Source organism: Bombus pascuorum, chromosome 15 (assembly GCF_905332965.1).
Source record: "Bombus pascuorum chromosome 15, iyBomPasc1.1, whole genome shotgun sequence".
Classification (NCBI taxonomy): Eukaryota; Metazoa; Arthropoda; class Insecta; order Hymenoptera; family Apidae; genus Bombus; species Bombus pascuorum.
In genome coordinates, this window is record NC_083502.1 from 2,302,360 (window position 1) to 2,325,370 (window position 23,011).

The following is a 23,011-nucleotide window of genomic DNA, read 5'->3' on the forward strand; positions in this document are numbered from 1 at the left end:
CGTTGGCTTCGGGGTTCTTTTAGTCTCAGGGTAACATTGCTAGCGTGTGGACCAGCTTACATTGTATTCCACACTTTGTACTTTAATATTCACAATATATATATACTTACAATACCTTACAATTTACCTACGCGTTTCTTTGATACCACATACATCAAATAACCTTAACAATCGGAATATTTCTCCTGATTACGATATGGTCAAGCTGGCTTTTTCGCGAACATCACATCGCGAAACATCAAATATTTGTTTCGAAGAAACGAGAAAGAAAAATCTGTGTGTTGTTGCCATTTTCGTACACTAGCTTTTGAGTGACTTCTAGTTGATACTTAATGTGCATGTTTTCAGTATTGTCATCTACATATGTATGTATATATGCGTATAAAAATACGCAGCCATCCAAGTGACTTGAAATCGCAGAGTTGCCAGGTACCAAATTCCATTGTTTAAATTAAGAACACAGATATTATTTCAGTTATTTTACTTAATAGTCGTTATACAATAAGAGAACGTGAAGCCTTAAAATTATTCAAAACAATCGTTCAGTTTTCTGTACTAATGGGATCTAGGAAGTGGTAGTGATACAACCTTAAGAGTGCAATAAATTAAGTCCTCTTACGTATTACATCGTAGGTCACGGGACTGTCCGTTTTAAAATTGCAATACAAAGAATGATACACATACTGGTATAAAATAAAAATAAAACAGTACGTAATAGAAAATTATAATTAATAAGGCAAAAAAAAAATCCTTGCATCGGCCGGGAATCGAACCCGGGCCGCCCGCGTGGCAGGCGAGCATTCTACCACTGAACCACCGATGCTGTGCAGGAAAATATAAAATATCTTTAAAAACTTGTGTAATATGACCTATTTTTAATTATTAACAAATTTTACTACGAGTCTACTATCATGTTATATTTCAGCGCTTTCCAATCTTTATGCTACTACGCTTCTCCGAAAAAAAAATCTTTTTCCGTGCCTCCACACCTTTTATTTTTTTAATAGATATAATAATGTGGACGCATTTTAAATAATAAAAACATTATTACGTAGAAAAGCTGAAAACTACAATTAACAGAATAATATGATTTTGCTATAACATATACGTGCGTTAAGATATGAAATTTTATTTGTTTGTTGATATCATAGTATAAAAATTAATATTTTATTTAAAAATTTCGGCACCTTCCCTGTAAATAGTCTAATAATAATAATATTTGAGCATTTATTTCAAAACCGCAAGGAAAGTATTGTATGCCCGTAATACAAGTTGCTGTATTTAAAGTAAAATGGAAACGTTTAAAAATCAGTAGAATTACATATATATATAAATAATACAAAAAAAGTAAGTATTCGTAGCTTTCGTTACCCACGGATTTGGGAAGAGTAGATGGGGACATTCGAGGGTGCTATAAATTAAGTTCTCTTCCATACTACGTCGTGGGTTAACAGTTTTGCGACTTCTTTTCAGTTTTACTTACAATATTTAATAGGAAACCAGCAGTACATTTTGGAGAAATCATCTGTTCGTTTCTAGAATCAAAAATACACATCCTGATATTATTTTACGATGTTCAGCTTCTTTGACTACAATTCAGTTCAATTCGTTCGCCGCTGCAGGGAACAAATGAAACGGGTATTTCCAATTAGTTACGAAATAACAATAATTTTTCTGGCTATTACCTTTTTTATTTCAAAACGACATTTTAATTTCCGAGTTAAAAGCTCAGTAAAAAACTTTGAGTTAAAAGTTGAGTAAAAAACATCTATTTATAAAAATTAACAGTTTCAGTCAGTCCCTACGAAACAGAATAGCCCTGATATCAAATGCAAAGGTTTCATTACCACGTTGAAGAGACCAAATACCTTGGACTTCACATAGATACGCACTCCACATGGAAACAGCATATCAAATCAATAATAGACAAAATACAGACAGCAAGGAGACAAATGCACTGGTTAACAAGCCGAAAATCCAAACTAAGCACAGAAAACAAACTAAAAATATACAAAATAATCATAAAACCAATCTGAACATACGGAATTTCACTATGGGGAACAGCAGCAATGAGCCATATAACCAAAATCGAAACAATGCAAGTCAAAATCCTTAAAACGATAGTAAACGTCCCATGGTACGTTAGAAACGAGGACATACGGAAAGACCTGGGAATACCAACGGTCAAGGAGGAGATTACCAGACTCGCAAGAAGATACAGAGAAAGAATAGAAACACACCCGAACCAGCTGGCAGCGGAAACGAAACAAAACAGCAAACATCGCAAGAAGACTAAAAAGGAAACATCAAATAGATCTCATAAAAGATATAATCTAGCAAACACGAAGATGGCACCCCGCTGGGGGTAGCCACCTACATGCTATATTTATTTTTTTATTACCAATGAGATATAACACTTTACCAAATGTCCTTCAGGACAAATTGTAAAACCCAAAACAAACTATAAAAAAAAAAAACTTTGCAGGCCGATACGGTCGAGTTACTTGTTGACTTTTTAAAATATTTTATCCTTGCATCAACTTATAAATATGATAAATTTAATTAAAAAAAAATAACCTCCCCGGCGGGGAATCGAACCCCGGTCTCCCGCGTGACAGGCGGGGATACTGACCACTATACTACCGAGGATTGGATGGATGCAATTTCTATTGTAATGGTGAAATGAATTACATATATTTATATATGTTTAACATTATAAATCTTTTTATTCTAACAAATTTATATTTTTCACTACATTACTCTTTATGTTGAATTGCTGTTTTCTTATTCATATGCACATATAAAGACTATCTTTCCTATTTTCGCAGTATTATTTGCAACTGATTTCATAGAAATACAAAACAGATCAAATGTCACATATCCGAGTCATTCCAATGAACAAATAGATAGAAACCTGAGAAGATGAAGCTTAAGCAGAATCGCTTAAGTTGTTATGTTGTTTACGCGAAACCTTGTGAACTCAACAGTGAAATATAACCCAAACCTCACTCACAAATTTCTCACTAATCGAACTCTCAAAAGATACATCAAAGGTATTCATTCACTGATTTGGTTGTAATCTTTCTATCTACTACTTTAAGAAGTTGCTAGTAAAGCTTTTAAAAGTGGAATATCAAAATATAATTCCTATTGACTTGTTTGAAATGGGATATTTTGATTGATTGAAGAAAATGAAACTTTTTTTTTTTTTTTTTTTTTTTTTTTTTTTTAATAATCGTTTATTTTGCCAAGATTTGTTTTTTAATACATTTTAGAAATACACAATAAACTATGAATTAGAGTAAGATGTGTTAGGCAAAAGTACCGATACGCGACGGTACGACGTAGCCATACTGTATTGTGTGTCGTGGTTTTTACAATTTTTTTGCGCTTTCGTTCTTGCGTTGAATTTTTTTTGGATTTAAGCCGCTGGGGAGCGGAGCTTTTGTGTGTTCTTGTTTTTGTTGTTATTTTTGTCCTGAAAAACTTGGCCGTAAAACAGGACGCTACGGTAGTCTACTTTTTGTGTGCTGTGGGATTTTATGGAGGGGCAGGATGAGAGGCAGGGAAGGGGAGAAAATGAAACTGTAATATGTTTCCTATAACTGTGCCCTACGAATTAAGGCCTGAAGTCACCCCTTTTGTATTACGGAAAAACACTTAAAAGAATATCACCACTTTGAGAATGTAGAGACTTGAAATCTAATTTAATACTGCATGGACTTTACCTTTGGTATAGACGGTATTCAAAAAGACAGTGTGTCGCATGCGGCCCTGATTGTCATTGCACCAATCAGTGCTGTTATTTGATGCTTTAATTTTGGACCTCGTTATATTGTGAAGGTTATTAAAAGCATATATACTTAAATATATCAGTGAAGTCTCTACTATTTATTGTAAGGATCAAATATTTGCAAGAGTAAATGTATACAAGAATACAAGTATACAGTCATATACAAAAGACTAGAATAACAGCCAGGACATAAAGGACTTTATCTTACGGCGTAATAACTATCCTTGCATTTTTATAGCAAGGCCATTGTGTTTCATAACAGCGAAAGAACTAGATTAAATAATTGTAGTCGGATATTAATCAAATGTCTCAAAGTAGCGACAGTAAAATATAGTTTTGAGTATACTTTACGAAATATAAACATTTATTAAAATGTATATTTTTTACGTTATAATTATATAAAAAAGAAAAGGACAAAAATAAGAGAGTTATTTAAAAATTATCCAAAAAAAAAAATACCTCCCCGGCGGGGAATCGAACCCCGGTCTCCCGCGTGACAGGCGGGGATACTAACCACTATACTACCGAGGAATCTGTATGTCCAATTCTTTAAGTATATCTTATAAAACTATAAATTACCAAATAAATTATATCGATATTTGTTACATATAAAACATCCTAAAGATTGCCTAAATTCTATATTATTAAGGATCAATCCAAACTCTATAACATTCTATGTAAAATGTTCAACTACTATTAAATTATACAGATATAATTATTTCGGTATAATTTATTCAATGCAAAATTACTTGTTTATTTTCAAAACAGGAAAAGTTATGCAAGACAACTAGAATTACATTAGGTCATATATATACACACACACACACACACACACACGCGCGCGCGCGCGCGCGCGCACACACACACACATACATAGAATCGAATTAAAATTAACACAGAAGCAAAGGTAGTATATGGAGTATATATACATACTATGCATATGAGATTTATATAAGCGGAGCGCGTGCGCTCAACAACTTAGTATCAGAATATTGTTCTCGGGAGTTACTACAGTGTATCTCTGTCCTCCGCTTTCTAAATCACCGTGTCTCGCTCTCTTATCTCTCTTCCTTTCACTAATTTTCCGGACAACGCTGACACATCGGCGTACGCTTCTTATAATAAACAGAACAATTCGAATGCGCTCAGAGTGACACTCGTAGTGATGCGTAACTGAACGTACACTTCTATCTCGTTTTTTCATCATATAAATACTTCTCTCTACTTTTCCGGATAATACATAGTGTTTCAACGTTGGCATACATCTCCACACAATCCCTGGTCGAACATATTTTAGCAACAAAATAGAAATGATCAAATACTCTACCACATTAACTGCCATGATATTCCTCTCTGGTAAGTTGCTACATGAAATTTTTTCCTTCCAATTAGTTAGAAATGATTAGATCGTTTTTTTTGCATCTTTTCTCTATTTTTTTTATTGACAGAATTCCTAACAATGATTCATGACACGCGATATCTTATAAAAACAAAAAGGAGACTTGCGTGCACGGTCGACCGAGACGGAAGAAAAAATTTGGTATACGTAAGATGATCGCATATGCAAAATCATGTTTACGAATGGTTTATTTTTTGTGTGATAAATAATGCCTCTAATAGAAAACGTTGTTTCATGAACAAACACGTCAGGGTTAAGTGTTACCAATCAAAACGCAGTTGTTTCCGGTTATGTATTATTTGAAAGAAATGGTCATTGTTCTATATCGATCATAGCAAACAGTCAACTCTCGAATCTTGCTTTCGACTTTATGATCAAGAAACGAAAATGACCTTCGTACATACTCGCGTAATCGATAACAATACGGTCATTGGGATTAAATGCAGTTACAGCGTATCGAATGCTCGATTTATGGACATAATGTATGATCTCTGTGCAGATGTTTAATAAATAGAGTACCTCACATAGATATTTACAAAGATAGTATAACGATCATGGGAATCATGTATTGATGGGAAGTAAAGTTAAAGACTGCATTGTTCTCTCCTTGTACCGGACTACTTATCATTACAGTACACGTGTGACGAACGCACAGATTGCACGTTGATTCAATCCATGCACTTTGTACTCTATGAAACTGCTTCAGTTTTTCACAAACAGAATATGCATAGAACACACGAAAACATATTTAACCTGGTACAAAATATATTTTGTATACTTTCCTTATTATTCGAATCCATTTTATCAGAAATTTTACGTTATCGTAACCTATAAATCGATGGTTTACTGTACAACTATTATATGTTCACTTTTTGTGAAACTTGTGTTTTTATAAGCAACGAATAGTTCTTAATTGTTTCTTTATGCTGTATAAAAATTACATTTATATCTACTTTATAAATTTATTAAAAATGATATTTTTGTTTATTATATTATATTATAGAGATATTTTTAAGGATCCATTTTTAACATTTTATGTTCTTAAAACGGACCTTATAATAGTATTGATAAAAATAAATACAATGCAAAAGGTACTTATTTAAGTATAAAGTGCAATTGAATGTTTTAAATTGTTTTTCTCGAAAACGCTAAAAGTGCACATATAATATTTGCGCTGTATTGAAATATATTCGTAAAACAACAAGAGTAATTAAATTGATTCTAATTCTCACCGACATAGATACTAAATGGCAAAATAATTTAATTACTTTCGGAGATTACGCAGATAAAAAATAGATACTTTGTGGTTACAAGTCGAAACAACAACCAATGCAAAGTCCACATGACATTTACTTCCTTCTGAACAGGAAATGCTACAAAACAAGATTTTTAATAGCCGCGAAGATAAACGTTTTGGACTTCAGCATTTTAAAAAGATAATTAAAAGCTATTTTATTGGGCTAATCATTAAATGTTTGAAGAGAGAATTGTTGGAAATTTACTATTAGTAGAATATCGTATTCTAAAAAAAAGATTTTAATTATTTAAAAATTATTTATTTAAAATACGTAATTAAAAATTATTTTAGGAAAAGGAAAAAAATATTTGCATATAAATTAAAAGTCTATTATAAATTTTCTTATATTTATATAAATCGATATATCAATAATAAATTAATTATTTTTCATTACAGGCTTTCTTGGACACACTGTTTCTCAACAAGACGTGCCCAATGCGGAAGAAGTATTAAACAAAGTTTCCAGTGCCATCAACTTAACTTCAACTAGTGGAATCCCGAATATAAATAATATCAACACATCTGGAATACATGTTCTGGAAGAAGCTACAAATGCTTTCAAACAAAGATGCGAGCAATATGGGGGAGAGGGCGCATTCGAGAATGTTGAAAATGCAAGGGATAAATTCAAACAGTGCCTTGATTCGTTTGTTAACTATACAGCATTGGAGCAAGAAATGGAACAGTACAAGCCTACTGGAGATTTGGATATAGTGTTCAAAAAGTACTGCCAAAAAACTCCCACACTTAAGCAATGTGTCAGAAATTTTACCACAGCAGTGGAACATTGTGTACAACCACAGGAACGAAAAAATAAAGAACTTGTCCATAATATCACAGATTCCCTCTTAAATTTTGTATGTTACAAAGAAGGAGATCGTATTGCTCGTATGTATTCTTTTATTGGATCATTTAATATAGGAAACTAGTATCTAACCATCGCTAAAAAGCATTATAATTGCTTGCAGTTTTCATATCTGCTAATGGGCCAGAGTGTCTGAAGTCGAAACAACAGGAAATTCAACAGTGTATAAACTCTACGTTGGGAAGTTATATGATTCAACTAGATTCCAACAGTGAAACTTTACATTTGTTAGATAATCTTCCACTCCTTGCCCTTGGAAATAAAGAATGCACGTAAGGATCAATGCACTTACGTATAGTAAATTGATGATAATGATAAAAAAAGGCTATAAATATAAATTATACTTTTTTTATGTATTTGCAGGGACATGTCCAAACTTCAGAGTTGTATTGTAAAAGATCTGGAGGAATGTTCAGATCCAACACCAGCAAATATTGTGGATTCTATATTTAATTTTATTCGAAGAGCGACGCCATGTCAGAGTATGATGGCATTTGAAAGTGCTGCTTCTAACTTGAAAGTTAATTTACTAGTTACAATAAGTCTAATATTTGTGTCATTAAGATTTGTATAGAAGATTTAGTTCCAATAGAGTTTATGTACAAAGAAACTACTTTGGGAGATAAAAAGATTTTTTTCTACAAATATAAATTTTACGATTCAAAATATTAGGTTCTCAAAGAAGCATAATATGTGATACTTTTGAAAGTAAAAGTAACATTCCAATGTATAAAAAAAATAAATTTTTTTATCTTCAAAAACTTTTTTCACTACATTGATTGCAATGTAATAAACAAAATTTGTACTATTCTAATGATTCTGGTACCTCAGAATAGACTGACATATTTGTAAGTGTCCATCTGAATATACAAACAAATGTTAAATATAAGTTATAACTACAGTAGAATCTAGATCTTTCTTCACTTTTGCTACATTTGGAATATATTCAATTTTGTACCATAGTAATGTAATCAACTAAATTCATACAGATTTGTAATATAACTACTATGAATTATATGCAATAACAAGCCTCATATAATTGTAATCATTTACCTCTAATTTATTGTAGCGTAGATACATTGTATCTCTTTACGTGATACTTAAGGCTAAAACATATGTATATTCGTTTCTTCATTGTATATACTCTTATGTTATTGTTACAATGAAAATATATCATTGTGAAGCGCTTTTTTATATTCGAAAATATAAAATATTGTATAATTTTTCTTATGTGATACAGATCTTTTTACAATAGTACAAATTTATATGTTCAATAATGATATTCGTACCTCATGATGTCCCATTGATTTTTATATCTCAATGCAGTATAGATTGATGTCAATGGTGCTATAACATTGAAGCACTAATGGCATTGCTGTAACAAAGTACAATGTCTTGTAAACATATTTATACAATCATCATTGAAAACTTTTCATGTATGCTATGTTTATTATATAAAATAATTTGAAATTATATTAGCACTATAATGAAATGACATAATTATAGTGGCAAAATTTTAACCCAATCTAAGATATAGAAGTTGCAAGATACTTATTGCAAACTTATATTTAACAAAAAATGCATGTAAGTATGAATAATCACTTTATGCATGCAATAACTATCAAAAATGGTTCCACTGAATACTGAAACTTATTAACATCATAAGTGATTAGTTGTTAAAATATTTATATAATATATATACTTGTACTAAATATCTTGTAACTTATTTACACATTTTCAGAATCGTTAAAAATTTTACCAATATGATCATGATATTTGGATTTCATTACAAGTTAATAAAACTTCAAAATATTTCTTATAACAGACATAATATGTTCATGAAAGATGTTGACAAGTGTACAGATTTTTTTGCGAATCACTGTATTTCTATTTGTATCATGTATTGTAACATTCCTCGAAATACGTTACATGCGTTTCATATTATCGCGCACGAAACGCTCGAATAAAATGAGAATATCTTCTACTGAAACTGACAGTATCACATACGCGATGGCTCAATTGATGCAAGCTGATTGGTGGTATTCCCTTGGTTCAATCAAATCAACCCGCTCATTGGCAAGCACGTGACTTTTATAGAAATATATACCATATGCGCAATCAGTGTTTCGCGCACATTCGTCTACGTTCGGGTAGATTCGCAGCGCAGGTCGTGAAAGACAGTGCACTTGAGAAAGCCCATCGCAGGCTGTCTCGACGTGTATGTTTTGAACAATTCGCAACATGTTAATGAGTTTTTACCAGATTTTAATTAAAAATTCATGCAGTGTGTTCAGTATACGAAAGAAAATTAATAGTGCAAGACATTTACCCTCTTGATTAAGTATTTCTGTTAGTATCAATTGTGCTATAAGGAAAGTGAAGAACGATGCCAGGCAAAGGAGGTAGAAGGCGAAAATCCGGTGAGGAAAAGTTGCTTTTCGTTTTTCATTTCATTCGCCTGCTGATTTACGAATGCAAAATGATCATTTTAAAATATCTTCAAGGCCAGGCGTCGACCAAAAGAGTTTCGATTAACTTCGCGCTAAACGTTCTTTATTAAATTATCAGCATTTTCCTGGAATGACTCATCAAGCATTGAAAATGTTATTTATTTCGCCTGACGTCACGTGCTAGATGGTCAGCTATTCCAATTATTTCAACAATATCATGAATAAAGTCACAAAATGATGTCGTGGCTGAAAAAATTGTATATCGATCTATGAAATTTCTGGCGATATGTTCGAGTCGAAGTAACGTCATGACATTACCACCTATCCCCATGTGACTTTCATGCCTTTCGCACATGGGTTTGGGTTAGAGACAGAAGGAAAATTTTTATGTTTGAATTAAGAACTAACGATACCAATCGCTACATTATTCGTATTGCATAACGAGATGTAGAAAACAATGCGGAAATGCTTGTTCTGTAAATATTACATTTTTTTTTGAGTCGCAAAATGTTTAATCAAAAAGAGATATGTTTCGTATGTTTCGTATGTTACAAAAGCTTACACGAAAGTTTAGGTAGATGAATCATGCTTTTCAAAACAACCGATGCTTTTTGTCGCATTATGTATACTAAATTTAGATTGTCATACGTAGTATTCGATCCAATATCATTTATCATTTACAGATTATTATGGTAAACTTATCATTTCCTCGATGCGGGCTTGAGCTGCGTAAATGTTACTTTTGCGTTTTATTTTACAAATAATAACGTTTATATTTTAAGAATGTTGATTATTTTTATGCACATTAAAAATTAAAAAATTATAATGAGCTAAATCATACAATTTAATTCTACGTGATTTGATAGAAGTAATCTATTTATATAAATCATACATATCATGCAATTATCAGTATGCGTCATAAACATTTGAAAAGTTGCATTCATTAGAATTGCAAATATTTATAATGAATGTGTAACACTTATATCATGCAATGTGTTGTAGTAATTTTCTGGTTTATAATAAGTTATACAGCTGTTTTTTGAATGACTTTTTGTGGAATTATAATTTTATATAGATTGACTAAATTTTTATCTAGACAGTCACATATGGTACAATTATTTTAGATAGCAACAACTAACAGCTGTTTAGACTTCACATTATGTAATATGACATTTGCTTTTAATATCTGCTATGTTTGACTACTATTATCTACATAAATTAAACATAGATATTGATCATTCATCATTTATGTTATTAATCATTTCACCCTTTTTTTTCAATGTATTATTTTATATAATAAAAATAGAAGCAATCTTGTTTCCCTTCTTACAATATTTTGTATTTATTAAATATTGCCTGTAACAAGAAAATCACTTTGCCTATAGGTCATGCTGGAAAAAGAGCTGAGTTAACATCTGATGAAGATTCCATCAATAATGATGCATGCAGTATATCCAGTAGTCAATCTGACAATCGCAGCATGTTAGATGATGTGAATGATAATGAGGTTGATGAATTCGTGCAGCAAGAAGCATTCGAGGAGAAACTGAAGGAAGCGATTGATGGTTTAACACAGAAGAGTGCAAAGGGCAGAACAATTTGCTTCAAAGGAATGGAAAAAATCTTTGCCATCAAGTACATTCCAGATTTTGTAGAAGATAGGAAAATGACCATCACAGATTCAGTGGAACGGGGTTTGAAAAAGGGCCGTGGCGAAGAACAATCTACAGCAGCCAGGTTAAGTACCTTGCTTTGTGTTCAGCTGGGAGCTTTTGAAAGCGCAGAAGTAGTCTGTCGTGATTTGAAAAGTACTTTGACTCTTATCGCCAGCGACACCACAGCTTCCACACAAGCGCGTTCAGAGGTAAAACAAAGAAACAACAGCAGTTCAATTTACATGCGAATAATAAATTATCTACTTACAGTGTTGTTGGGCTCTAAGCATGAATCAATTCTTATCGGGCAATGACGCAACCGTCACTATGGAAATCGTGCAATTACTGTCTACTATCTTTTCTGGTTCTTACCTAAAAGGGAATGGTGCTATAGCGACTATATCTGTGGAGGTTGCAGCGTTACATTCTGCGGCTATATCAGCGTGGACACTTCTTTTAACAGTAATGCCCCCAGCTGATATATATAATTTGCTTGCGAGCAATAGAACCGATAGTTACATGCCGTAAGTATCTTCAAACGGGCTAAAAAGTTACGTGAAATAATAAAATTAACCATTTTTATTGAAGGTCCCTGAATAGATTATGCGAGTTACTAGAATCACCGCATTTGGACATAAGATTGTCAGCTGGCGAGGCCCTAGCTGTAATATTCGAACTGGGTCGCGATTTCTCTTGTGATTACGAGCAAGATTGGTCGTTAGATCTAATTGAGGTGTTAAAAGAGCTGGCTACGGATTCGAACAAGTACAGAGCAAAAAAAGATCGCAAGCAACAGAGAGCTAATTTCAGAGACATACTTCGTTATATAGACGTGCGTTTCAAAATAAGAATATTGAAATATTGTACGCAATCACCGTATACTGTATTATTGATGACATCTATGATTTTTATTAGGAAGACATTGTACCAGAAATGCATGTAAAATTTGGTCAAGAAATTCTGTATTTAGAAGGATGGTGTGCACGAACTCAGTACAACGCATGCTGTAGATTGCTTGGTCCAGGTATAAATATTCATCTTGCAGAAAATCAACTTCTGCGCGAAATCTTTCATCTTGGTAACAAAGTTTTACCGATACCATTAAATCAGAAAACGAGTAAATTAGAAAGAGTAAGTTTGTTAAGTTTAATTCCAAGAGATTAATTATTATTAACTTTAAAGAAACAAAATAATGAGTAGATCTTATTATATTTCATTTAGACATTGATGAATGCTGCTGCATTTAAGGCACGTACTATTCAACGTAATAAAAACCGGGACAAACGATCGGCAGCCTTGGCACCGTGATTCTTCAACTTTCTGCTTTTATACGCTAGATAATTTTTTTTCAAATAAAAAACATGATTAAATTTTTTATTTATTATAACCATTCTATAAGGACATAAGAAAACTTATTGCATACTATTCTCCACGATAATCTATTTTAAATTGTAAATAGAGATGAACAAAAAAACTGTTGTATTTCAAAATTTCGTTTAAATTGGGTAGATAGAAAATTTGTTTTAACTCGTTCTTAATTACAGTCGAATGTTGTTTAATACTATTTCAATTCTGTATATACAATATTAAAATATGTACATGCTCTACAAAACTGCTTAGTATCTATTGTGCTTGTTTTTCTCTATTGAATTTAATGATTATTGTTATATTAGTATAATTTTGTAAAATTTACGGTATAAAAATAATTTTTTTCTAATTTTAATGCTTGAATTATTATCGATTGTTTTAACTTCTGTAATATTTAAAATGTACACAAAATTATACGCTAAATGTTTGTATTAGATGTAATTATTTAAATAAGTTATGTTATTAAGAATCAATATATACAAACATATGAATTGGCTTTGTACATAATTACATAAGTTATAAAATATAGAATAGGAATTCTTCATTATATATTATATGATAAAATAAAGTGGAGATACTTGCAATTACTGTCATTTTATTATTTTACATATTCGATTATTGTACAGATCTGTGTACATAACAATCCCCCTCAAACATCTTCAAATATGTAGTAAATCTCTTATCTACATCATCACAGTTATGTCAGAAAGTATAAATACATTAGACGAATTATATGTAATACATAAACTATCCAAACGGTATTTTTCACACACACATATTACTTTATAAAAGTGTAATTATTGCATAATTGCAATCTCTTTAATATAAAACACTTTTTGTAAGAATTTTTCCTTTTTTTTTTATGAGAACATCATAAATATAATTTTACCATTTGATCTCTAAATTCTCTTTCAGTTAGCATGTGCCACCTGTAGTTTAATATTCTAGATACCTCTTTTTCCGTACTTTCATAGCTACGGCTATTTTCTTTAATCCACTGATAATGTTCTGGTGACCAATTCATAATTTTTAACCAATCCCCGTCGCATTTCTTTAGGGTTGAATATCTCCGGACGTACAAGCAACGCAAATTCTTTGCTGTAGACACGATTTCTAATATCGTGGCGGTTGAAATTTTATCTCGAATCATCTGCAGAAAAACATTTATTAAATATACAAGTTTGTTGAATTATGAATTCAAATTACTCAAAATCTTTTTTATGAGTTAGTTATTTGAAAGAAAAGTTAGTTAGTTGACAAATGTATTAGCTGAATACTAAGGAAACCAATCCGTGGATTAACGTAATCGTATGAAGTATTATTCGTTCAATAACCAAAAGCCCAGGCAAGTTATCAAATGTGTCATGGTAAAATGTTTGCCTCCCACTGATTGGCTTCCAAGTCATTGATACAGTAATCGATCTGAATTTAAATCTGTTGCCTTGTGTACTATTGACAAATCATTGATATATTGCCACACAACATATGTATATAAATAGATCCATAGAAGCTGTAAAAGATGTTTTTCATATTTTCAATGTGTTTCTTTAAATTCCATTATATATGCAATCTAGTTAGATAAAACTTACACAAATAGAGATAAAGCCTTTTGTATAACAAAAATTCGAATGCATGCTATCACATTAAGAGTTAGAGTCATAGAGTCTGATTTTAAGAAAATCACGATATACATCAGAAATTCGTTCAAACACAAAGTGATACCAGTGTATGAAGGTTCGGACACATTTTGCAAAATTGTACTATTGCTTCATCCAATCTTTGCGAAAAATTTCTAGGCGCAAAATATCTGGTTAGACCTTTGAATGCATACACCCTTATTGTCGATTCGAAAAACGTTCCGTGATTAAGAATAGTTGAAGATGAAATCTGAAATTTTTAATCTATGTAATTAATCTTTGGATTATTAAATTTTCATGATATTTTATATACTCAGTTCAAATATACGCAAGTAGTCACAAAATATACTAACCTGTGTATTTGGAGTATTTAAAACTATACTGTGACATGGAATACTCCCATGTTCTAACAAATCAATAGGCAAAAGTATATCCGTAGGTTTATAACTTTCCACTTCAAAATGTACTTTAATATGTGGATTGTTTTTTCTCATTTTTATCCAAGCTTTTCTTGCAGGCTAAATCAATAAAGATCAATTAAATTATTGCATTTGGAACCATGCACTTTATAAAATTAATATTCACAATTATTACCAATCTCATTGTGGTATCTTTCTGGCTATAGCGATTTTGAAGGATATGAAGATGTTGTAATTTAGTATAACCAATTAAATCTATCACATCTTCATGGAGGTTTTGTGGACTAATGACTAATACCTTTGCATAAAACAAATATTTCAAGCTAAATAATGCATATGAATTGTGTTATATTTTTATGTTGAATGAACTTACATTTAAATTAATAAATACTCCTACATGTAGAAGGGGGCAATAATACCTTGTGGTATTGATTAGAATCAGCTTCGTCAATGTTTGAGTACAATTGGCACAGATATCATCCATTAAATGTAAAGCTTCTTTGGTATCCAACATAAGATCTATCAACTCTAAGCATCTCAAATTACGTAAATTACGCATTAGCCTCTTCAATGCTTCTAATAATTTTCCACCAGTACCAAAAAGTCTAATACTATCAGGATCATCTCTATTTGCCATGTTACAAGGAAATGTAAACTTAAGTCGTCGAATGTGAGTACCGACTCCTGCCACTGATGTATTATCTGATCCTTGTCTCTCAGTATACCAAGATATCATGTTCATGAATTCATAAAGATTATAGAAATTCAACATAGGGTCAAAAACTAGAGATCTGAAATTCCTGCCAACTTTATTCAAACATGCAGAAGCTCTCATATGATCTAACACATATTGCCAACCACTATGATAGTTAAATTTGCCTCTAGTAAGTGTATTATCCTCCAATGTAAAGGTAGACCATACCCTTGGCAATTTAAAGGCACGATACCATGACCTACATACCAAAGATGCATAGTATCTTTCGCGAATAGTTAAGTAAGAAAAAATTTCCTCTAGAAGTATATCAGGCGTTTGATCCCAGCAGCTGTATACTTTATTTTCTCTATCATCTTCAGTGTCGTCTTCAATGTCTATGTACAGCGCTATAAAATTAATAGACATTTAATTTTAATAAAATAAAGATTATAACTAGATTATAACTAAAGAAAAAAATAAAGATTATAACTAACTATGCGATAGGAGCTACTTTAAATTTCCTTAATATCAGATTTATCAGAATGATTAAAATTCTTAATACATAATTTTTTAAAGAAATTTTATAGATCTACAACAGTATATTTTTGGAAATTTACATTTTTTACGAAGTGTTATGGAAATAAAGAATATACGGATAAAACTTCGCATTATACGTATTTTCGTTCTGATTTTTCAAATACAAGTTTTATACTTTGATCATCAGTAATTCTAATGTTCAAATTGTACGAAGTGCATACGACATATAATTATACGGTTAATAATTTTGTGAATGGATTAAAAAATAATTATAACGCAATGATTCTATGGTAGTACGTAATTATTTACGTTTCATTTTGCCTTTTGACATTTATCATTCAATAACCTGCCGCGTTTTAAGTCTTACCTCGATCTTCTTCGTCAAATTTCCAGCAGCCCTTGCTCATTTTCACTGTTGAATCGTTATCCATATCGTGTCAAAATAAGTTAATTATTTCTCTCTGATAAATTATTTTCCATACAATATTTCTAAAAATACACGAAAATTGAAAGGGGACGTTGCGGCCGATCGAACATCTCCATGATCGAGTTTAAGATAGGATATTGTTAAGTTTTATTCACTATTCTGAACACTATATTTTTGTACCGGTAAAAATTTTTGATACTATTTGAATCGACCAATCAAACGATATCGATGACAGTCATAGACTATCGAGAAGATAGAATGGTTATAGTTATTCCGAAACTCCGAGTCATATGTTCAGATGAACACAGTAACAGAGAGGTAATTTCGTTTCCGATTGACATTGATTACTTCACAAAATAAGCAAGTAATTATTAAATATTAATTAGATTATTATAATGTTTTTGACCAAAACTTTTCCTATTTTAGAACGATTATTACAAAATACCAAGTATGTATTAAATTACGTTTTTCACTCTTTAAAAATTTTGCAGGGAAAAAGAATGTGTAGTTTACTTGACTTTCAAATAATTCTTTTTTACAGACAATTCCATACTTCAAGAACTAGCAAAGAATATGAAGGACCTGGTAAAACAACAGTAGATATCATTAATAATCAAAGTAGTGCTGAAACACACAACAGATTTTTAATAACCAAATGTTTACCGGTATAAAACAATTTTGTAGCTCTTATAAGACTACTTGATAAAGTTGTATACTTTTAAATATAAATTACTTTTACAGGTGGGATTTAAATTTAACAATGATTCATTACTATTGGGTCCTCTTGTAATCTTTGATAGAACGATTCTGTCTTGGAATGTCGGTTCTGCGAAAGACATAAATGAAGCAACTTTATCTTTATTCACTATTGTACATCCAGCACTAGATCTCGTAGTTTTAGGCCTTGAAACTAATTATGAATATAACAGAGTTCTAGAAATAAAAAAGATATTAATGAAATATAATATTAAATCTGAAATACTTCCGGTAAGACAAGCCTGTGGAGTATACAATTTTCTCATAAGTGATGGAAGATACGTCGCAGCAGGTTTAATACCTCCATTACCTGACAAATCTAACCTATATTACAAATTACACCAACTACCGACTGAAAAGCGTGAACTTATAGATAAATAATTAAATAGCACTATATATATTAGTAATAGAATATTTATAGGATAATTCCTATATCTGTATATTAATGTGTCACGATATTAAATGTGAAATAAAATTATATTAATCATATGTAATACTTCATTTTGTATTACAAATAGAGGAAAGTTCTGTTACAGGTTATGTTGCTAACATAACCTGTAAATATCAAACGTGGAAGAAACCGTCATAACGAGTCACACCGCCTGTGAATGCAGTATTTTTTTCGCAAAAAGATAATTATTTAACACTGAAAAAGGTAAAATTTCAAGAAAATAAATCGTTAAATTTGACATATTATTATCCTCAATAATACTTTAACTCTGTATTTATTTATAGTTATACTTTTCTACAGTTTTTGTAAATTTTCTTTTTATAATGTAGTTGTAACATAATTATTTTTCATAGATGACGCTGAAAAACATTCCAAGAGATGAAAAAGAAGTACAAAAAAGAAAACCATCAGATTCGGTAAATTTATTACATATATCCATCATAATTTAATATCTTAAAATTACTTATTCAATATTTGTATGTTAATAGTTATTTGACAAATGTGAGAAAATTGGTAAAAGGAATCGTGAGAAACAAAGAGCAAAGAAACAAGACAAAGGGGAATCAAATTTTGTTCCCAACACTGCAGAACGATTATCATATGCAACAATATCTGAAGGATTAGTGGTATTAGGATGTATTTTTGAAGTGACAAACTATGATTTGCTGATATCTTTGCCAGGTGGCTTAGTAGGTCGTGCCCAAATTACAGATATCAGTGAATGTTACACAAATTTGTTGCAAAGTTTGGTCGAATCACAAGATTCTCAGACAAACGAATTTAAGTCCCTTCCTGAGTTATACACTCATGGAGATTATGTTGTATGTTATGTAAAAGCTATACAATCGCAAGAGACATTGCAAATTTCGATATCTCTTGAGCCTAGTCTGATAAATCAAAGTTTAGATGTTACTTATTTAGATAGTGGCTCAAAAATAGTATGTACTATTAGTAGTATAGAAGATCATGGTTATGTGGTAGATACAGGTTTAATAAACGTAAGAGCGTTTATTCCTACTAAGGAAAGTGGCAATGAAAAATGTTTGTGTAAGTAAATTTAAATTTTAGTATATACATTTATGAAAAAAACTAACAATTATTACTAAGAAGTCTTCTGTAGTTCCAGGTAAACAGCTTCTATGCTATGTTAAAGAAGTTCAAACTAATGAGAATACATCAACGATTACATTAACTTTGAAACAGAATCTTGTTAAGGCTATTTGTAAAACAGAAATTAAATCAGTGGACAGCTTAATGCCAGGCACAAAATTTAATCTTTCTATAAAGAAAGTTTTGTCTAATGGCTTATGTGTTTCATTAGATGAAAACAATATAGGATTCATAAATCAAACATATTTAGAGGAGCCCTTATCTAAATACTCAAATAGTCTGACAATTACTGGGACATTATTATATATTTTGCCAACCATCAAATTTGCATACTTTAGCTCGACGATAGATAAATATAGAGACAATACTATTAAGCCTGGAGATATTGTAGAAGAAGCTACTGCTCTATTCAGAGAATCTCGTGGAATAGTACTACAATTAACTAAGAATGGAATACGGGGATTCGTTTCCTTGAAAAGTACAGGCGTTGAATATAATAAAATCATTGAAAAATTTGCACCTGGTACCACACATAAATGCAGAATATTATCATACAGCTGGTTAGATGGAATTTATATCTGTACCATGCAGCGTTCGCTGCTGGCACAGAAGTACTTTTCATTGTCTGATTTTAAACCCGGTGACGTAGTAAATGTAAAAATTATAAATATTGATAAAGTGAATGGCTTTGTCAATGTACAAGTTGCTAAATTTAATGGGCAAATTGCACCAGATCATATATCTGACGAAGGTTTAAGTGCCTTAAAAAAGCTGAAAGTCGGCAAAGAAGTAGAAGCAAGAGTCTTGTCTGTTCATATAGACCGTAAGAAAGTATATCTCACTTTGAAAAGGTCTTTAATAACGAGTGACTTTCCCATTTTAGCAAACATACAAGACGCGAAGATTGACTCGAAACACCATGCAACTATCATTCAAATACGTGAGCATGGAATATTGGTAAAGTTTTTTGGGGATGTTAAAGGTTGGATTCCACATACTGCTCTCGATACGGAAACACGTGATGTAAATTGGAACTATTCAATTGGACAAACAATCTTGGTAAAAATTGAAACAGTAAACACAGATTCGGAAGAAATAACTGTAAATGTGGCTAATCAGGACGTACAAGTTGAAAAAGCAACATTTGATATTGGTGAAGAAGTAGAAGGCACAATAATAGAATCATCCACTCAAGGGTTATATTTAAGAATTACTAGAAATGAAGGACAAATTGTTAGTACAGGATTTTTACCAGCTAGTCACATGTCACCTTGTATGGAGATTGCAGCTCTACTAGCATCAAAATATGTTCCCGGTGATACACTTTCAGCTCTTGTATTTGCTACGGTACCTAGTTTAATTTTAACTAGGACTTTTGTAACTCAAGGAAGATACAGGAATTTTGAGAAACTGAAAATAGGAGACTGTATACCTTGTTCGATCAAAGATATGGAGCCAGATGGTATAAGACTAATTTTACCAGTTGCAGAATGTACGCCATTTGGATATGTGTCCTATAGTAATGTTAGCAATTTTAATCTGCTGCACACAAACCAAATTTTAATGGCAAAAATATTTTCTATTAACAAGAGAGAACAACAATTAGGACTAACATTGTCGCTAAAGAAAATATACGATGATCTATCTGATCCTAAAAGTAGAATGATGGCAGCATTGGATACATTGATCCTGTATTTTAATAAATTAGTAGAACTTTCAAGGAATTCATATTACAAAAACAGACCAATTGCATCTGTAAAATTAGGGCAGAGGGTTACTGGAAAGATTGAGAAAATTACGGCTGATGGTTTGGTTGTACAATTGCAGAATAACTTGCTAGGTATAGTGTCTAAGGATCATTACTCTGAGAATAAAAAAATTGGGGACAAAATTTCTGGGACGATTATATGGAAAAATTACGTACACGAGCTTGTCGAATTGACCACGTTATCGTCAATAATGCATAAAATAAGTGCCAAACAAAATAAGCAAATAGAATTCCCTGATGGCAAATTACTACATGGTAGAATTTTAATGGTGACAAATTGGTTTATCTTGATATTCCTACAAGGTATTGGTAAAGGAACTTTAGCTGCGATACCTGCACGTCGTCACATAAATGATTTACAACCAGATCTAACACCTTATACTGTTCATTCTAAAGTTAAATGTTACGCCATATTAAATTCCAAAGAATCCGATATTATGCCTCTCTGCATCATAAAATCTGCATTTGAAGAGAGGTATTGTGTGAGAGAGAAATCGGGTGATAATAATAATTTAAAAAGAAAGAAACAAAATCAAGAGAATGTGATACTCACCAAAAAAATAAAAATTGAAAAGTTACAGGAAGTACCAAAGATGGAAAACAAAAAGAAACAAAACAGAGAAAAACCAGAGAATGATTTAGAAAAGGAATATTCAAAGACAATGTGTGTTGAACAAACAGGAGAAGAAAAGATTAAATCGGAAGATACCAAACCTTCCAAAAAAAATTTAAGATACGCATTTAAAAATGTTAATAGTGATAAGGATAACCAGCAGAGGCCACGGATATCTGCGTGTGGTTTTTTCTGGGATAACAACCCTGATTTAACTCTCCTTCAGGATAAAGAGTCATCTAGCGATAGTGAAGATGAAATAGAGGAAAAACCAAAGCTGAAAAATAAGAAATTAAGCGCCGCTGAACGTCGAGAACAAGAAAGACAGAAGGAACGTGAAATCCGTCAAAGAGAAGAAGCGCTTGCCAATAACCAGTTACCAAATTCTGTAGATCAGTTTGACAGATTAGTTTTAGCTAATCCAGATAGTTCAATAATATGGTTACAGTATATGGCATACCATTTACAGACGACGGAAATCGAAAAAGCAAGAGCAGTTGCGAGAAGAGCGGTGAAAACAATTAATTTCAGGGAAGAGAATGAAAAATTAAACGTTTGGAATGCGTGGTTGAATTTAGAGTCTAAATTTGGAATTCCTGAATCACTGAATGATGTTTTTCAAGAAGCAGTAAGGTCTAACGATTCATTAAAAATATACAATCACATGTTGACCGTTCATGTCGAGGCTGGCAGGCAGATCGAACTAGAGAAAACAATTAATACCATGATTGGAAAGTTTAAACATATTCCCGAAATATGGTTTAATTGTGGAGAAGCTTTGGTAAAAATGGGTTTGAAGGATAAATCAAGGCATATTATGCAGAGAGCATTGCAATCTTTGCCAGCATCTGAACGTATGTACACAACAGAAATAAAATGTTATAAAGAATAAATTACTAATATAATATAAATTTTACAGATGTAAATCTAATGGTAAGGTTTGCGATTATGGAGAACAAATTTGGGGATAAAGAGAGAGCACAAACTCTGTTTGAACAAATTCTAAGTTCCTATCCGAAACGAGTGGATATATGGTCTTGTTATGTTGATTCCCTAGTTAAATCTAATGATATTGATATTGCAAGGTAAACATATTTTTTCAACTACATTTTGTCTTTTTAATTTCATAGAGAATTTACCTTATAATAATTTGTATTTACAGGAAAGTTCTAGAGAGAGCAGTTGTTCAGACATTACCACCTAGAAAGATGAAGATCCTGTTTAAAAAATTTATCAATTTGGAAGAACAGCATGGTACTCAGGAAGATGTGATTCGTGTTCAACAAATGGCTGTAGAATATGTAGAGAAGCAGTGTACAAAGTGATCAAAAATAATAAAACATTTTGACAAGTATTTCATTATATCATTTGAGCAAAACCTTAATTACACAATACCTAAAAAGGTCCAGTTATGTAAAGTTTTCTACCACATGCAAAATACTATTAATATTGATACATATAAAAATGAAAAAGTAACATAAATTGACATATTTATAATTTCTCTGATTTCGTAATGACAAATATGTCTAATCAAGAGAAAAAATAATGGATGAATATATGATTTTGATCAAAAGTTTTTTAGCACGTTTGGGACGCAACTACTCCACTGTACAGTTTTAGTTGACCGATCGTTACAATCACGTCCGCACTATTGACTTCAGATCTCGGCGACATTTGAATTGTGCCTGAAATTGTACTAGTTGTTTTTGTAGGTATCCAGGTAGATATCCTTATCCAAGAAGTCGTTTTTGTACTTCCCGCTCATGATTGTT

At 31.6% G+C, this 23,011-nt stretch overlaps 5 protein-coding genes and 3 non-coding genes across 12 annotated transcripts; 4 read left to right on the top strand and 4 right to left on the bottom strand.

Moving 5' to 3' along the window:
• Positions 1 to 752: 752 nt before the first annotated feature.
• On the bottom strand, positions 753 to 823 carry Trnag-gcc (transfer RNA glycine (anticodon GCC)). The gene has a single exon. It is a non-coding gene; the product is annotated as a tRNA-Gly (tRNA).
• A 1,754-nt stretch (positions 824 to 2,577) lies between these two features.
• Trnad-guc (transfer RNA aspartic acid (anticodon GUC)) lies at positions 2,578 to 2,649 on the bottom strand. The gene has a single exon. It is a non-coding gene; the product is annotated as a tRNA-Asp (tRNA).
• Positions 2,650 to 4,252: 1,603 nt separating this feature from the next.
• Trnad-guc (transfer RNA aspartic acid (anticodon GUC)) lies at positions 4,253 to 4,324 on the bottom strand. Its single transcript has one exon. It is a non-coding gene; the product is annotated as a tRNA-Asp (tRNA).
• Positions 4,325 to 4,762: 438 nt separating this feature from the next.
• Positions 4,763 to 8,589, top strand: LOC132914999 (27 kDa hemolymph protein-like). Its single transcript, XM_060974614.1, has 4 exons — positions 4,763 to 5,149; positions 6,886 to 7,377; positions 7,458 to 7,626; positions 7,718 to 8,589. Exons 1-4 carry the CDS (start codon positions 5,104 to 5,106, stop codon positions 7,926 to 7,928), a joined length of 918 nt encoding a protein of 305 aa, XP_060830597.1. The 5' UTR covers positions 4,763 to 5,103; the 3' UTR covers positions 7,929 to 8,589.
• A 906-nt stretch (positions 8,590 to 9,495) lies between these two features.
• Positions 9,496 to 13,411, top strand: LOC132914993 (interferon-related developmental regulator 2). The gene is made up of 6 exons (XM_060974600.1): positions 9,496 to 9,774; positions 11,190 to 11,668; positions 11,730 to 11,983; positions 12,048 to 12,291; positions 12,375 to 12,590; positions 12,681 to 13,411. The coding sequence occupies exons 1-6, from the start codon at positions 9,741 to 9,743 to the stop codon at positions 12,765 to 12,767; spliced, it is 1,314 nt and encodes a 437-aa protein (XP_060830583.1). The 5' UTR covers positions 9,496 to 9,740; the 3' UTR covers positions 12,768 to 13,411.
• LOC132914987 (uncharacterized) lies at positions 13,403 to 16,623 on the bottom strand. 5 transcript variants are annotated; one of them, XM_060974583.1, is made up of 7 exons: positions 16,482 to 16,623; positions 15,257 to 15,984; positions 15,050 to 15,181; positions 14,818 to 14,982; positions 14,550 to 14,714; positions 14,417 to 14,433; positions 13,743 to 14,337 (listed from the first exon to the last, which is right to left on the bottom strand). In XM_060974583.1, exons 1-7 carry the CDS (start codon positions 16,543 to 16,545, stop codon positions 14,277 to 14,279), a joined length of 1,332 nt encoding a protein of 443 aa, XP_060830566.1. In that variant the 5' UTR covers positions 16,546 to 16,623; the 3' UTR covers positions 13,743 to 14,276. The 5 variants fall into 5 exon arrangements, with proteins under 5 accessions (XP_060830564.1, XP_060830563.1, XP_060830566.1 ...); XM_060974584.1 differs by having other exon boundaries at positions 13,959 to 13,977; XM_060974581.1 differs by lacking the exon at positions 14,417 to 14,433 and having other exon boundaries at positions 13,403 to 13,977; positions 15,059 to 15,181.
• Positions 16,624 to 16,846: 223 nt separating this feature from the next.
• Positions 16,847 to 17,786, top strand: LOC132915006 (NADH dehydrogenase [ubiquinone] 1 alpha subcomplex assembly factor 3). The gene is made up of 3 exons (XM_060974621.1): positions 16,847 to 16,989; positions 17,083 to 17,206; positions 17,283 to 17,786. Exons 1-3 carry the CDS (start codon positions 16,937 to 16,939, stop codon positions 17,676 to 17,678), a joined length of 573 nt encoding a protein of 190 aa, XP_060830604.1. The 5' UTR covers positions 16,847 to 16,936; the 3' UTR covers positions 17,679 to 17,786.
• Positions 17,787 to 17,809: 23 nt separating this feature from the next.
• LOC132914969 (protein RRP5 homolog) lies at positions 17,810 to 22,601 on the top strand. The gene is made up of 6 exons (XM_060974533.1): positions 17,810 to 17,952; positions 18,102 to 18,164; positions 18,237 to 18,795; positions 18,869 to 22,093; positions 22,159 to 22,324; positions 22,402 to 22,601. Exons 2-6 carry the CDS (start codon positions 18,102 to 18,104, stop codon positions 22,562 to 22,564), a joined length of 4,176 nt encoding a protein of 1,391 aa, XP_060830516.1. The 5' UTR covers positions 17,810 to 17,952; the 3' UTR covers positions 22,565 to 22,601.
• Positions 22,602 to 23,011: the final 410 nt, after the last annotated feature.

Bases quoted from the DNA above. Each gene is read 5' to 3' on its own strand.
- LOC132914999 (XM_060974614.1), top strand. From the start codon at position 5,104: ATGATCAAATACTCTACCACATTAACTGCCATGATATTCCTCTCTG. The intron at 7,378-7,457 runs GTATGTATTCTT...AATTGCTTGCAG, and splicing joins AGAAGGAGATCGTATTGCTC to TTTTCATATCTGCTAATGGG. The intron at 7,627-7,717 runs GTAAGGATCAAT...ATGTATTTGCAG, and splicing joins CTTGGAAATAAAGAATGCAC to GGACATGTCCAAACTTCAGA.
- LOC132914993 (XM_060974600.1), top strand. From the start codon at position 9,741: ATGCCAGGCAAAGGAGGTAGAAGGCGAAAATCCG. The intron at 11,669-11,729 runs GTAAAACAAAGA...ATCTACTTACAG, and splicing joins CCACACAAGCGCGTTCAGAG to TGTTGTTGGGCTCTAAGCAT. The intron at 12,591-12,680 runs GTAAGTTTGTTA...TATTTCATTTAG, and splicing joins AAACGAGTAAATTAGAAAGA to ACATTGATGAATGCTGCTGC.
- LOC132914987 (XM_060974580.1), bottom strand. From the start codon at position 16,545: ATGGATAACGATTCAACAGTGAAAATGAGCAAGGGCTGCTGGAAATTT. The intron at 14,983-15,049 runs GTGAATATTAAT...TTATTGATTTAG, and splicing joins CAATGAGATTGGTAATAATT to CCTGCAAGAAAAGCTTGGAT. The intron at 14,715-14,817 runs GTTAGTATATTT...TAAAAATTTCAG, and splicing joins TAAATACTCCAAATACACAG to ATTTCATCTTCAACTATTCT.
- LOC132915006 (XM_060974621.1), top strand. From the start codon at position 16,937: ATGTTTTTGACCAAAACTTTTCCTATTTTAGAACGATTATTACAAAAT. The intron at 16,990-17,082 runs GTATGTATTAAA...TCTTTTTTACAG, and splicing joins CGATTATTACAAAATACCAA to ACAATTCCATACTTCAAGAA. The intron at 17,207-17,282 runs GTATAAAACAAT...TTACTTTTACAG, and splicing joins TAATAACCAAATGTTTACCG to GTGGGATTTAAATTTAACAA.
- LOC132914969 (XM_060974533.1), top strand. From the start codon at position 18,102: ATGACGCTGAAAAACATTCCAAGAGATGAAAAAGAAGTACAAAAAAGA. The intron at 18,165-18,236 runs GTAAATTTATTA...GTATGTTAATAG, and splicing joins AAAGAAAACCATCAGATTCG to TTATTTGACAAATGTGAGAA. The intron at 18,796-18,868 runs GTAAGTAAATTT...AGTCTTCTGTAG, and splicing joins TGGCAATGAAAAATGTTTGT to TTCCAGGTAAACAGCTTCTA.